General features: G+C 47.7%; 1 protein-coding gene across 4 annotated transcripts in view; it reads left to right on the top strand.

Moving 5' to 3' along the window:
• ATP9A (ATPase phospholipid transporting 9A) overlaps positions 1-13,812 on the top strand; it is a 134,249-nt gene that overhangs the window by 97,905 nt on the left and 22,532 nt on the right. For all 4 annotated transcript variants that reach the window (XR_002647972.2, XM_022597704.2, XM_022597706.3 and 1 more), the window contains 4 exons: positions 4,469-4,561; positions 5,713-5,796; positions 7,371-7,541; positions 9,070-9,168. Coding sequence is in view for 3 of the 4 variants with exons in the window: in XM_022597704.2 (XP_022453412.2) it covers positions 4,469-4,561; positions 5,713-5,796; positions 7,371-7,541; positions 9,070-9,168 (447 nt within the window). In the remaining variant the exon portion in view is untranslated. The remainder of the gene's footprint in view (positions 1-4,468; positions 4,562-5,712; positions 5,797-7,370; positions 7,542-9,069; positions 9,169-13,812) is intronic.

Raw genomic sequence — 13,812 nt, 5'->3', positions numbered from 1 at the left:
GCAGTTGGCATTTAACAGAGGAGAAAATTGAGGTATGGAGAGAAGAAGAAACCTCCCTAAGTTCATATAGTTAGAAAAGGTGGAGCTGGGCTTCTACCCCAGGCTGTCTGGCTCCCAGGTCATGCTCTTTATCGCCAGGCCCTGGGAGTTTGGGTGTGATGAGAGGGATGTGGGAAAGCTCACAGAGCACCCACAGTAATGGTGAGGGTAGTGTGTTAATTACGTATGGCGTTGTGACAGGTTATCCCGCATGTGATGGCTTAAAACAACAGGAAGTGTTATCTGACAATTTCTGGGGGCCAAGGAGTCCGGGTGCAGCCTCGCCGGGCCCTCTGCCTCGGGATCTCTCGTAGGCTGCAGTCATCCAAGGTTCAGCCGGGGCAGGATTCACTGCCAGGTGAAATCAGTGTTGTCAGCAAGAGTCAGTTCCTTGCAGTTGTTGGGCTGAGGACTTTAGTTCTATACCGGCTGCTGGCCAGAGGCCACCCTCATCCACTGCCCCACAGGCCTGTCCATAGACCGGCTCCCACATCAGCTGGCTTCACCCAAGTGAGTCTGTGAGAGTGTGAACAAGACAGAAGGCACGTCATCTCAGAACCGACCTCCCTTCACTTTTGCCTTATTCTGTTATTAGAAGCAGGTCCCTGGCTCCAGCCCACCCCTTGGTGGGCCTGGATCACCCAGGGGTGTGAACACCCCGGGAGGTGGGGAAAGTGGGAGTCACTGAAGAGGCTGTTTCTCCAGGTAAAAGTTAGAAACAGCTCCATGAGCTGCAGTACTGATGGTCCAGTGACACACAGTACGGATGTGCCTTGAAAACGACACATTTTAAGGGATTTTTATGTCCCCGGTGCCAGTAGTCTTCAGACTCTACCAGACATATATCCTTGGCAGTTTTTGAGTGGGAGGGGGGCTTTTCTTCCCATGCGGCTGCTGCTTTTCCCACTGGTCTGCACCTAGCCTGCCCCGTGGCTTTTAAACCGTATCTTGAGTGCGTGTGTGATGTCAGGAACATCCGTGGCCTGGAAGCAGCCACGTGAATCCTGTGGGTGGGTGTTTCCTGGGGAATTAGAGTCATTATCTACTACGGACTTGCTTTTATTTTGTTCCAGCCTTTATTTTGCCAAGTTCTAGGGCCATGGACTATGCTGGAGTCATTTGAGGGTTGAATCATCGTCAGATGGTCCCGACATCAGCCGTCCTAGAGTAAGGGGGCTGAGTGCGCCACCCTCCCTGTAGTTGCAAAGGGCTGTCATTCCCAGACGTGCGTCACATTTTCTGAGATGTGACCCCTGTATCTTCCCACAGCAAGGACGGGATCTGTGTCTGGGAGTATGGGATGCTGTTGGGTGGGCAAATCTATCATTACTTTACAATAGCGCTCCACCCTTCCCAGATTATATTTTTAAAGAAATCAGCACTGGGAACAGATGAGTGTGTACAGAAGGGGATCAGAGCCTTTCATCTGTATTTTCATCACCCAAAGACAACCACTCTTGCCTTTTCAGGGAATTTCCCTTCAGTTTTTTCTCTAAGCATAAACGAGTATAAATAGCCACACACAATTTTATAAAACTGGCTTCAAGCTCCACCTAAAGCTTTCTAAGACTCCCACCCCTCCACTGAATAGTAATGTTCTCATATTATTAAAACATGATTCTAATGTGGGCATGGTGTTTTGCTGAAAAAATGTAGCATTATTTAATCAAATATTCCTTTCTTGGATACTTAGGTTGTTTTCCATCTCTCACTACTAACAATGAATCTGTGCGCATCCATCTTTGTTAGGCTGTCTTTAATGTGATGCATATTATTCTGCTAATATTTTTGTTTTCTGACCTGTCTCCCTCTCTATCTTTGGTTTTGCAGGGTGCAAATCCGTGCCCAGGGCTGTGGAGCTAGCTCTCCACTTAGCACGAATCTCACTGTTCTCCTTTCGCGAAACGATTCTCATCCTGGGGCCATCTTGCCCCCAGGGGACATGGGGACACATCTGGGGACATTTTTGGTTGTTGCAGCTCAGAGGGTGGTGCCACTGGTATCTAGTGGATAGCGGTCAGGACAGCCTCATACCAAAGAACGTTCCAGCCCCAAATGTTCATCGTGCCAGGGCTGAGAAACTCTGTTCTGATGTGGCCATCTTTTCTGTCTGTTGTTTGAAAGTAACTGCCCAGTTACCTGATGTGAGGAAGTTTTCCCTCAGTTATAAAATGGTTCTCAACCTGGTTTAATGACGGTTGACAGTTATAGTTTTGCTCTCACCTGGCTCATCAACCCTCTTAAACATGTGTGAGCTCATGGACGGTTCTGTGCGGCATCTTCTTACCCTCACCAAGCAAGGTCTGGTCTTTCTGTGAATCTCTTCTGAGAAGGTCAGTGAGGTTAGAGAAGCCGGTTTCGTCGGGGCTTGCGTGTTTGTCTCTGTGTCGCCAGTTTTGTTTTTGTTGTGTTACAAGATGTTCCACTGCCCTCCCCTCACCCTTCCCCCTTGGCGTGCTGAAGTCGGATCACTGGTATAGATCATACCCTTGTCACTGTCTGAATAAAAGAGGCCTTTGAACAGGTGCCAGAGTCAGACCACAGTGGAAAAAGATGAGGCCCCAAAACAATGCAACACAACCAGCAGATCTCTGTAAATTTATAGCGTAATCTTGCCATAATATGGGAACGAAGTAACCTTGTGATGAACTTGGTGGGAGGAAATGACTAACGGGAGGAGACAGTCGGTACAGTATTTATATTGGACAAGATGTCCGAGTTCTCTTGAGCCCCTTCTGGAGTAGAGGAAGCTGGGGAGGGGGACGTTATTTCCCATAGCAGCATTTGGGTGAAGGCGAAAGGAAAAAGAAACCTCAGATGCTTTCATGTTCAGACCCCACTGCTATCTTTGGCCCGAGTCACAAGCAAGCATAGATGCAGTCCATCAAAGAAGCAGCCTGCAGTTCTAATGCTTTTAAAGTGCAGGTGCCTGTTCGTGGCCTGTGGGTGCTTTTATGAGTAAGCATGTTGTTCTAAAAGATTGTCCGTGATCAGAGGCATTCGGAAGTTACTTTAGTAGATGAAACTATACCACTGATTTGGCCTTGGGTATTTATTTCCTATTCAATGAAGAGCTTACAGGCATGCATTCTGGGCTTCCTGGGGTAGCAGAATTTAGGCACAAGGTGGTGATGGCCATGCTCAGTTAGCCTTGCCCATCTCCATTGCCTCCAGCCTCCCTGTGATGCAGGTCTGTGAGGAAAGAGTCATGGGATAAGAATTGACGATTTCACCGTTATTCCTTAAAGCCAGGGTTTCTCAGCCTTAGCACCATTGACATTTGGGGCGGGATGATTCTCTGTTGCAGGGACCGCCCTGTGCATTGTAGGACGGTTAGCAGCATCCTTGGTCTCCACCCACTAGATGCCAGTAGCACCTCCCAGTAGAGATAATCAAATATGTGTCCAGACATTGTCAGAAGTCCCCTGGGGGCAAAACCACCCCCATTCAGACCCCCAGCTTAAACCTTGTTTTCTACAAACAGTGCGACTGAGGGTCTTGAGGAGTGACTGTCACCCCAACAGGAATAATAACACTGGGTGAGCATTTTCTGTGGATGCTGGCCCTTTGCTACCTGCTCTATGTAGATGATCTTGTTTAAGCCCCAGCAAGCTATACGGTAAGAGTTGTTAGGATCCCGATTTTACAGAGGAGGAAACTGAGGTCTAGAGAAAAGAAGTAGCTTGTCCAGGTGCACACAGCTGGGAGCTGGTACCGGGTCTAAGCTTCTGATGTCTCCCTCTCCCCAGAAAATCTGGTCAGTGTGAACTGGAAATCTGGGTACTTTGCTCTCTAGCTAAGTCCTCAGGTAGACGTAAGGGTCCCACGTGTCTAGAGCAGTAGCTGTCAACTGAGGCAATGTGTCCCCCAGGGGACATTTGTTAATGTCTGGAGACATTTTGGTTGTCACCATGGGGATTGCTGCTGGCATCTAGTGGGCTAGGGATGCCACGGGAGATGGTGCAATGCAGAGTCCAGCCCCCTCACGGCAAAGAATTCTCCAGCCCCAAATATTAACAGTGCCGAGGCTGAGAAACCCTGATCTCGAGAATTATCTTACTTCCCAACTCTTGCTGGTAGACCACGTTTTGGCAATACTGGCAGCCCCGTGTATAAATTTAAAATTATCTTACAGTGTGAGGGTCAGTCTGTTCCCGTTAGAGTAGTAATAACTGTAAAAACAGAGTTCTTCAGTCCTTTTGATCTTGCTTTTCATCATTTAATGATTTTCCAAATGCTTTGAGTTTTCTTGTTTTCTGTGGCCTTTGCCCCAAAGTGAGGCTCCCCTCTCGCTTTTCATCTTCGGCCAAGTGAGGAAACACTGGCGTCCTCTGAGCACACTTTGTGCAGCATCTCTCGTGGGAAGCGGCCACTGGAGCGGAACCAAGTGTTCCTCTTGGGTGTTCATTCCTCCCGGCCCCCCCTCTAGGATGAATCGACTGGGGAGATTACGTTTTACATGAAGGGAGCGGATGTCGTCATGGCTGGCATCGTGCAGTACAACGACTGGCTGGAGGAAGAGGTAAGCGTGACGTGGGGTGTGGAAACGGGGCCTCGGACGTGTGTCCTGGAGTTTGTCCCTTGCATGGAATAGTGAGGTGGGTCCCTGCATGCGTTTCCTGGGGCTATGTAACAAATCACCCCCAAACTTATCAGCTTAGGAGGACGCGTGTAATTTCTTACAGTTTCTGCGAATCAGCAATCCAGGCACAGCTTGGCTGGGTCCTCAGCTCAGGGTCTCTTCGGCTTTGGTCAAGGGGTCACCCGAGGCTGGGGTCTCATCTGAAGGCTCAGCTGGGGCGGGACCCACTTCCCAGCCCACTTAGTGGTCATGGGCAGGATTCAGCTCCTCAGTGCCTCTAGGCCGGAGGCAGCCGCGTTCCTTGCCATGTGGATGAAACAGAGAGAAGTGAAACAGAGAGAAGTGACCTTCTTGGAAACGACCTCCCCTCACTTTGCCACATTCTGTGTGTTAGGAACAAGGCACTGGGTCCAGTGCACACTCAGGGCAGGTGAACGTACAAGGGTGTGGGTACCAGGAGGCGGGCATCATGGGGCCCCGTCACAGGCCGCCTTGTCTCGGATTGTGACGTGGGAATTGGCTGCAGCAGGGAGGGAAGGAACTCTCCAGTCTGTCAGGCCGTTTCTGTTTCATCTCCCATCTCCAGGCGCAGAATTCACATTTTATGTTCAGTAATATCATATTTCCAATCAGTGAGTAACAAACCCAAATGCCGACAGGGGCTAGGCAGGTAACTCAGGTGAATGAAACGGGCCAGTATGTGTTTCCTGACAGCATCACACTTTGTGCGTTGAACGTGTTGGAATATTCTTCACTCGACAGCTGTGTTTAGTGGGACCGTGTGGAAACAGCCGCCTTTCAGTATCACTGGCTGTGGTCATTTGGGAAAGTGCTCTTGTCAAAGGTTCAGTTTTTCCAACGAGCCAGAAATCCAGATTAGTCTCTGAGATCTTACTGCACTGACTTAAATTTTGAGACCCCTTTGGGAGGTTTGCTGAGAGAGACTGCTTTAGGGGAAAGCAGCGTTCTGATTTACCATTGCACTGTCCCCTTGGGAGGGGCATCCACTTCAGCCTCCAGCCCTCCCCAGAGAGAGTCCGGGATACAGAGCCCTTAGTGCGGCTCTCCGCTGACCAGGGTTTGCTTTTCAGTGTGGAAACATGGCCCGGGAAGGGCTGCGGGTGCTTGTGGTGGCGAAGAAATCTCTAGCAGAGGAGCAGTATCAAGACTTTGAGGTCAGTGGTTCTGTGACTTTTCTTTTACTTTTTAGCCCCACTCACCTCCCCATCTTCCCCTCCCTCATTCTGCTCTGGCCAGACTGACATCATTTCTGAGCACACCAGGTTCTTCTCTCTGCCTAGTACTCTCCTCCCTCACAGAGCTCCAAGGCCCCCCTCCCTCACTTCCTTTGGGTCTCAGCTCAAATGTCGCCTCCTCTGAGAAGTCTTCCTGGATCCCCCATCTAAAGCAGCCCCACCTCATCACTCCCCGTTGTCACCCTGTTGAACGTTCTTCACTGCATTTATCACCAGCTGTAATGGCTTTATGTACGTATTTTCACATTCTTTTTTTTTTTTTTGCGGTACGCGGGCCTCTCACTGTTGTGGCCTCTCCCGTTGCGGAGCACAGGCTCCGGACGCGCAGGCTCAGCGGCCATGGCTCACGGGCCCAGCTGCTCCGCGGCATGTGGGATCTTCCCGGACCGGGGCACGAACCCGTGGCCCCTGCATCGGCAGGCCGACTCTAAACCACTGCGCCACCAGGGAAGCCCTCAGATTATTTTTGATAGCTTCTTTCTGGAATAAAATCTTTTTGAGAGCAGAGACTTTATCAGTTTGGTTTGCTCTTGTACCCCAACACTTACGATAGTCATTATAAACCTTCTGAAAAATATGAAATGAAACCTTCAAATTTGAAATTGTAAACCTTCTTGAAGCCCTAATTTTTTTAAGCTGTAAAAAATGTTGGATTTGAACTCGATCATTGACTTTCACTGCCAAGGCTTCCAGTATAAATATGTCTTGTTAATTGTCATCTCATCCCATGGATTGTGTGTTCCTTGAGGGGGAGGGTCCTTGTTGTACCCCCAGTCCTGGCACAAAGCTGAATGATTGTATTTACACGTGACTGAAGGGGAGAGAGACCAGGTTGGGGGAAAGGCTTCTGCGGCCCTTGTCCTGCTCCACCCAGAGAAACTGTGCTTGGGTCTGTCTCTTTTATGTGCTTGAGTTCTTTGTAAAGTTTTATTTAACGAGAGTTCTAGCCCTGATAAAATTCTACCTTTCTTTCAATTTTAAAGGCATATGCTTTGTGACTGCTGTATCTTTGTTAACACCGTAAAGAGGAGATAAACAGAAGGGTTGGGTCGATGGTCTTTGGAAGTAAGACTTTGTCTTTAGACAACCTGGTGGTCAAGAGTTCTTGGTTACAGAGCATATGCTGTGTGGGGAGAATCTACTGTCTTTTGAGGTCTCGAGTTGTACTAATCCTTGTAAAAACCCAGTGAAGTTGGGGCCGTTATTGCCTCTTTGGGGAGGAAAACAATTGAGGCTCAGAGAAGTTAAGTGACCTGCTAGAAGTTGCACAGCAGGTGAGTGTAGAGCAAAGGGTGGAGCTCCGGTCTCTCCAGTTCCAGCGTCTGGACTGATGAACTGGGAAGGAGGCTGGAGGCCTCAGTTTCACCCCTTTGAGGTTCACCCAGGTGCTGGGGTCCCTGCCCTGTGTGGGGGATGAGACGCTCCCACTGCCAGTTGGTCCGCCTTGCACCTCCCCATCCTAAGTGGTGACAGTGTCCCCTGGTGTGTCCCAGGCCCGCTATGTCCAGGCCAAGCTGAGTGTGCACGACCGTTCCCTCAAAGTGGCCACAGTGATCGAGAGCCTGGAGATGGAGATGGAGCTGCTGTGCCTGACAGGGGTGGAGGACCAGCTCCAGGCGGACGTGAGGCCCACCCTGGAGACCCTGAGGAACGCCGGCATCAAGGTAGGGTGAGCCTGCCTGGACCCACTGCTGAAATAGGTTGCCACATGGCAGTGAATTTCAGACTTAGACCAGTGATCCTGTCAGCGGAGGGTGAAAATTAGAGATGGAGGGAGGCGGGGCCGAGGATGGAAGTAGTGACAGGGAACCGGGCTCGGACAGTGACCTGTAGCCCTCCCATCCTTGACAGCTGTGGAAGACGTCTTGTGTGTCCGCTTTTGCTGCCGGCTTCCCCTCTGCATGCCGGGCTCCATGGAGACAGGACCGAGAGCATCTCCTTAGCTCTCAGGACCAGCTGTGTCCCGCGCATTTGCGGTGTTTGTTACATTCTTGTTGAGTGTCCGGCCAGCCAACCAATCTGTCTTTTGGTCTGGGTAACTGAATGACCACCCAACAGAGTGACCATCTGCCCCAACAAACTGCCGTATTTACATTTTTGTTTGGGGCCAAAAAATACATATCTGGTAGTTTAATCCGGAGACGCCAGTAGAGGGCGTCTGGGGGGCGGGCTGCATCTCAGCCGACCCAAGCAAGGGATCAGCAAACTCATCGGCTAGAAGCTCCTGAAAATACGTAGGTTAAGCTGCCTGCCTCTGCCCAGAGCAGCTCTGGGCTGCGTCCTTGGGCCCACATCTGGCACGAGTGCCCGTGAGCGGGGCGATGTCAGCAGGACGGATGAGGCCTGGGCCTCCGTTTCCCACCTCATAAAGTTACTGTGAAGGAACAACGCACAGCACTTAACAGGTGCCCGGCACGGTGAACACTCGGGGAACCTTTGTGGTTATTTTCTTTCCTGCGCTTCCCCTGCTGCCAAGATACCCTTTGTCCGATGACTCTAAGGCCCCCACCCCACTTCCCCACTGGGAGCAGAGGGAGCAGAGGGTTAATGGGTGAATCAGCAGGGTAGGAAGCACATCCATTTAGACTCTGAAGACCTGGGTTCTGGGCCTGGTCAGGACAGGAACTAGCTGTGTGGCTTTGGGCAAGTCACCTACCCTCTCTGAGCCCGCCACAGTGAGGCGCACAGTGCTCAGTTATGAGGCGAGGAAGACCTGGCACGTTTACTGTCGGCGTTTTAATTAGGGTTCAGCCCCCTGAGATTGCTCGGGGGCATCCGGCCGCGTAGAAAGACCCTGTGGAACGTGACAAATCAGTGTTTCCTGTGGGACATGGAAGTGACCCCTCGTCCATACAGCCTTCCCCTTCTTTGAGATTATTTATTGCTTTAAGGAAAGTTTCCGGAACGGGGATTAGGAGGGCAGAGGCTGAGCTTCACGACGTCTACTGCAGCATGTAGCCAGTTTTTCAAAAGTGCCACACCAGCTTTTGCTGCCACCAGCGGCAGACGCCCAAGGTCTTGAAGCCCTTGAACTGGGGCCTTTCCTGTGGTTCGTTGGGGACATTGTAGGCCTCAAGGAGGTAAATGGAACGTATCAAGTTCAGCTTGATGTGTTTGGAAACTCGGCTGACACAGGCGACAGGCTAGCCTCAAACGCTAACCAAGGGGACCCCTTCCATGCGGTAATTTCAGGTTTGGATGCTGACGGGGGACAAGCTGGAGACAGCTACATGCACAGCAAAGAATGCACATCTGGTGACCAGAAACCAAGACATCCACGTTTTTCGGCTGGTAAAGCGTTGTCTGCTCTGGGGCCCTGTGGGGTGATGCTGCCGTTTGCCCTGTAACCTCATAGCCTCGCGTGGACCCCTGGGTGGGGGGTGGCGGGAGCTCACGTCGTTGGTTTGGGTGGGATCACTGAATGACCCAGGCGAGGCTCAACGATTCCTGCCGGTGGTGGTGCAGGAGCGCCTGGTTACCGCCCCATGTTAACCTGTGTTCTTAACCCGGTGCTGGCTGTGGTCCCTTTGAGGAGCTGACGGGAGTTAGGCATGATCAGCGTGAAGGATGCAGATGAGCTCATACATGTGAAATTGTACATACAAGTCTGGGATTTTCCTGAACCCTTCGAAGCCCAGTCCTTGGGTAGGAAATCAGTTCCAGATCGCAGATACTGGCCTGTCTTCCCTCCTGAAGGAAACCCTTGAGTAACCTTTAGAAGGAGGCGTGTTGGGAATTCCCTGCCCTGGTGGCCAGCGCTTGGCCCAAACAGTGCAGGCACAAGGAGCTGCTCCAGGGCTCGAAGCCAAGGACGGTGATTGGCCTTATTGAGTTGGGAGTTGGGAGGGGCACTAGGTCCCCTCTGGGGCCAGATGTGGTGGTCCTACTTATCTGTCATCAGAGCTACCAAGCCAGACAACTGGATCTAGATGTTTTGGGGGTCTCCCCCCATACCCCTGCCTTTGGTCTATAGCCCGTTGAAGCTTTGTGAAATCCAGCAGTTTCGGGACTAGCACAACCAGCATCGTGTAGAGACAGATACAGTGGATCCTCATTATGGGTTCTGTATTTGCAAATTCACCCACTCACTAAAACTTGTTTGTAACCCGAAAATCAATACTCGAGGTGCTTTCAGAGCCCTATATGGACGCATGCACAGCAGTGGAAAGTTTGAGTCATCTGACGAGTGAGTTCCTAACTGAAGTGGAGAGGGGCGACGCTCTGCCTTTTTAAAAAAAATTTATTGATTGGTTTATTTTCGGCTGTGTTGCTGCGCGCAGTCTTTCTCTAGTTGCGGTGAGCGGGGGCTACTCTTTGTTGCGGTGCACGGGCTTCTCGTTGCGGTGGCTTCTCTTGTTGCAGAGCTCGGGCTCTAGGTGCGCGGGCTTCAGTAGTTGTGGCTCGCGGGCTCTAGAGTGCAGGCTCAGTAGTTGTGGCACACGGGCTTAGTTGCTCCACAGCATGTGGGATCTTCCCAGACCAGGGCTCAAACCCGTGTCCCCTGCATTGGCAGGCGGATTCTTAAGCACTGCGCCACTAGGGAAGCCCGCTCTGCCTTCTTGTCTCAGCTCTCAGGCGGACGCAAGGGTCCTTTTCAGTCTACTCAGTGCCACGTTTTTTGCATTTTTGTGGGGTTTTTTGTTAGCAGTTTCACTGTTTAACATGGCCCCCAGCACAGAGCTGGGAACTGACCATATCCCTGAGTGCAGGAAGGCTGTGATGAGCCTCCTGGAGATAAGTTTCCTCCAGGCATGAGTTATGGTCCTGTTGGCCATGAGTCTAGTGTTAATGAATCAATAATAAACATATTTTTTTAATTAAAATTTTTTTTTATTGAAGTGTAGTTGACGTACAGTATTATATGTTTCAGGTGTGCAACACACTGATTCACAGTTTTTTAAAGTTATATTCCATTTATAATTATAAAATACTGTCTATATTCCCTGTGCTGTACAGTATATCTTTGTGGCTTATTTTATTTTTTAATTCTTTAATAGATCTTTATTGGAGTATAATTGCTTCACGATACTGTGTTAGTTTCTGTTGTACAACAAAGTGAATCAGTCGTATGCATACATATATCCCCATATCACCTCCCTCTTGAGCCTCCCTCCCACCCTCCCTATCCCACCCCTCTAGGTGGTCACAAAGCACCGAGCTGATCTCCCTGTGCTATGGGGCTGCTTCCCACTAGCAGTCTGTTTTACATTTGGTAGTGTATATATGTCCATGCCACTCTCACTTCGCCCCAGCTTCTCCCTCTACCCCCGTGTCCTCAAGTCCATTCTCTATGTCTGTGTCTTTATTCCTGCCCTGCCATTAGGTTTATCAGTACCTTTTTTTTTTTTTTTTTTTTAGATTCCATATATATGTGTTAGCATACGGTATTTGTTTTTCTCTTTCTGACTTACTTCACTCTGTATGACAGACTGTAGGTCCATCCACCTCACTACAAATAACTCAATTTTGTTTCTTTTTATGGTTGAGTAATATTTCATTGTATATATGTGCCACATCTTCTTTATCCATTCATCTGTGGATGGACATTTAGGTTGCTTCCATGTCCTGGCTATTGTAAATAGAGCTGCAGTGAATATTGTGGTACATGTCTTTTTTTGAATTATGGTCTTCTCAGGGTATATGCCCAGTAGTGGGATTGCTGGGTCATATGGTAGTTCTGTTTTTAGTTTCTTAAGGAACTTCCATACTGTTCTCCATAGTGGTTGTATCAATTTACATTCCCACCAACAGTGCCGGAGGGTTCCTTTTTTACTACACCGTTTCCAGCATTTATTGATTCTAGATTTTCTGATAATGGCCATTCTGACCGGCGTGAGGTGATACCTCGTAATTTTGATTTGCATTTCTCTAGTAATTAGTGATGTTGAGCATCTTTTTATACTCTTGGCCATCTGTATGTCTTATTTGGTGAAATGTCTATTTAGGTGTTCTGCCCATTTTTTAATTGGATTGTTTGTTCTTTTGATATTGAGCTCCATGAGCTGTTAGTATATTTTGGAGGATAATCCTTTGTCCATTGTTTCATTTGCAAATATTTTCTCCCATTCTGAGGGTTGTCTTTTCATCTTGTTTATGGTTTCTTTTGCTGTGCAAAAGCTTTGAAGTTTAATTAGGTCCAATTTGTTTAGTTTTGTTTTTATTTTCATTACTCTAGGAGGTGGGTCAAAAAAGATCTTGCTGTGATTTATGTCAAAGAGTGTTCTTCCTGTGTTTTCCTCTGAGAGTTTTGTAGTGTCTGGTTTTACATTTAGGTCTTTAATCCATTTGGAGTTTATTTTTGTGTATGGTGTTAGGGAGTGTTCTAATTTCATTCTTTTACATGTAGCTGTCCAGTTTTCCCAGCACCACTTATTGAAGAAGCACCATTGTATGTTCTTGCCTCCTTTGTCATAAATTAGGTGACCATATGTGCGTGGGTTTATCTCTGGGCTTTCTATCCTGTACCATTGATCTGTGTTTCTGTTTTTGTGCCAGTACCACACTGTCTTGATTACTGTAGCTTTGTAGTATAGTTTGAAGTGAGAGAGCCTGATTCCTCCAGCTCTGTTTTTCTTTCTCAAGATTGCTTTGGCTATCCAGGGTCTTTTGTGTTTCCATACGAATTGTAAAATTTTTTTGTTCTAATTCTGTGAAGAATGCCGTTGGTAGTTTGATAGGGATTGCATTGAATCTGTAGATTGCTTTGGGTAGTACAGTCATTTTCACAATATTCATTCTTCCAATCCAAGAACATGGTATATTTCTCCGCCTCTTTGTGTCATCTTTGATTTCTTTCATCATTGTCTTATAGTTTTCTGACAAGTCTTTTGCCTCCTTAGGTTGGTTTATCCTAGGTATTTTATTCTTTTTGTTGTGATGGTAAATGGGATTGTTTCCTTAATTTCTCTTTCTGATTTTTCGTTGTTAGTGTATAGGATTGCTAGAGATTTCTGTGCATTAATTTTGTATCCTGCAACCTTACCAAATTCATTGATTAGTTCTAGTAGTTTTCTGGTGGCATCTAGGATTTTCCATGTATAGTATCATGTTATCTGCAAACAGTGACAGTTTTACTTCTTTTCCAATTTGTATGCCTTTTATTTCTTTTTCTTCTCTGATTGCCGTGGCTAGGACTTCCAAAACTATGTTGAAGAGGAGTGGCAAGAGTGGACATCCGTGTCTTGTTCCTGATCTTAGAGGAAATGCTTTCAGTTTTTCACCATTGATTATGATGCTTTCTGTGGGTCTGTCATATATGGCCTTTATTATGTTGAGGTAGGTTCCCTTTATGCCCATTTTCTGGAGAGTTTTTATTATAAATGGGTGTTGAATTTTGTCAAAAGCTTTTTCCGCATCTGTTGAGATGATCATGTGGTTTTTATTCTTCAGTTTGTTAATATAGTGTATCACATTGATTGATTTGCATATATTGAAGAATCCTCACATCCCTGGGATAAATCCTACTTGATCATGGTGTATGATCCTTTTAATGTGTTGTTGGACTCTGTTTGCTAGTATTTTGTTCAGGATTTTTGCATCTATGTTCATCAGTGATAGTGGTCTATAATTTTCTTTCTTTGTGATACCTTTTTCTGGTTTTGGTATCAGGGTGGTGGCTTTGTAGGATGAATGTGGGAGTGTTCCTCCCTCTGCAGTTTTTGGAAGAGTTTGAGAAGAATCTGTGTTAGCCCTTCTCTAAGTGTTTGATAGAATTCACCTGTGAAGGCATCTGGTCCTGGACTTTTGTTTATTGGAAGATTTTTAATTACAGGTTCAATTTCATTACTTGTGATAGGTCTGTTTATGTTTTCTAATTCTTCCTGATTCAGTCTTGGAAAATTGCACCTTTCCAAGAATTTGTCCATTTATTCATGGTTGTCCATTTTATTGGTATATAGTTGTTTGTAGTAGTCTCTCATAATCCTTTGTATTTCT

Source organism: Delphinapterus leucas, chromosome 15, assembly GCF_059928025.1.
Source record: "Delphinapterus leucas isolate spDelLeu-1000000601 "Yukka" chromosome 15, BTC_Dleu_Yukka2, whole genome shotgun sequence".
Lineage (NCBI taxonomy): Eukaryota > Metazoa > Chordata > Mammalia > Artiodactyla > Monodontidae > Delphinapterus > Delphinapterus leucas.
Note: the sequence above shows the minus strand (reverse complement) of the source record. Positions and strands in the feature narration are given on the sequence as shown.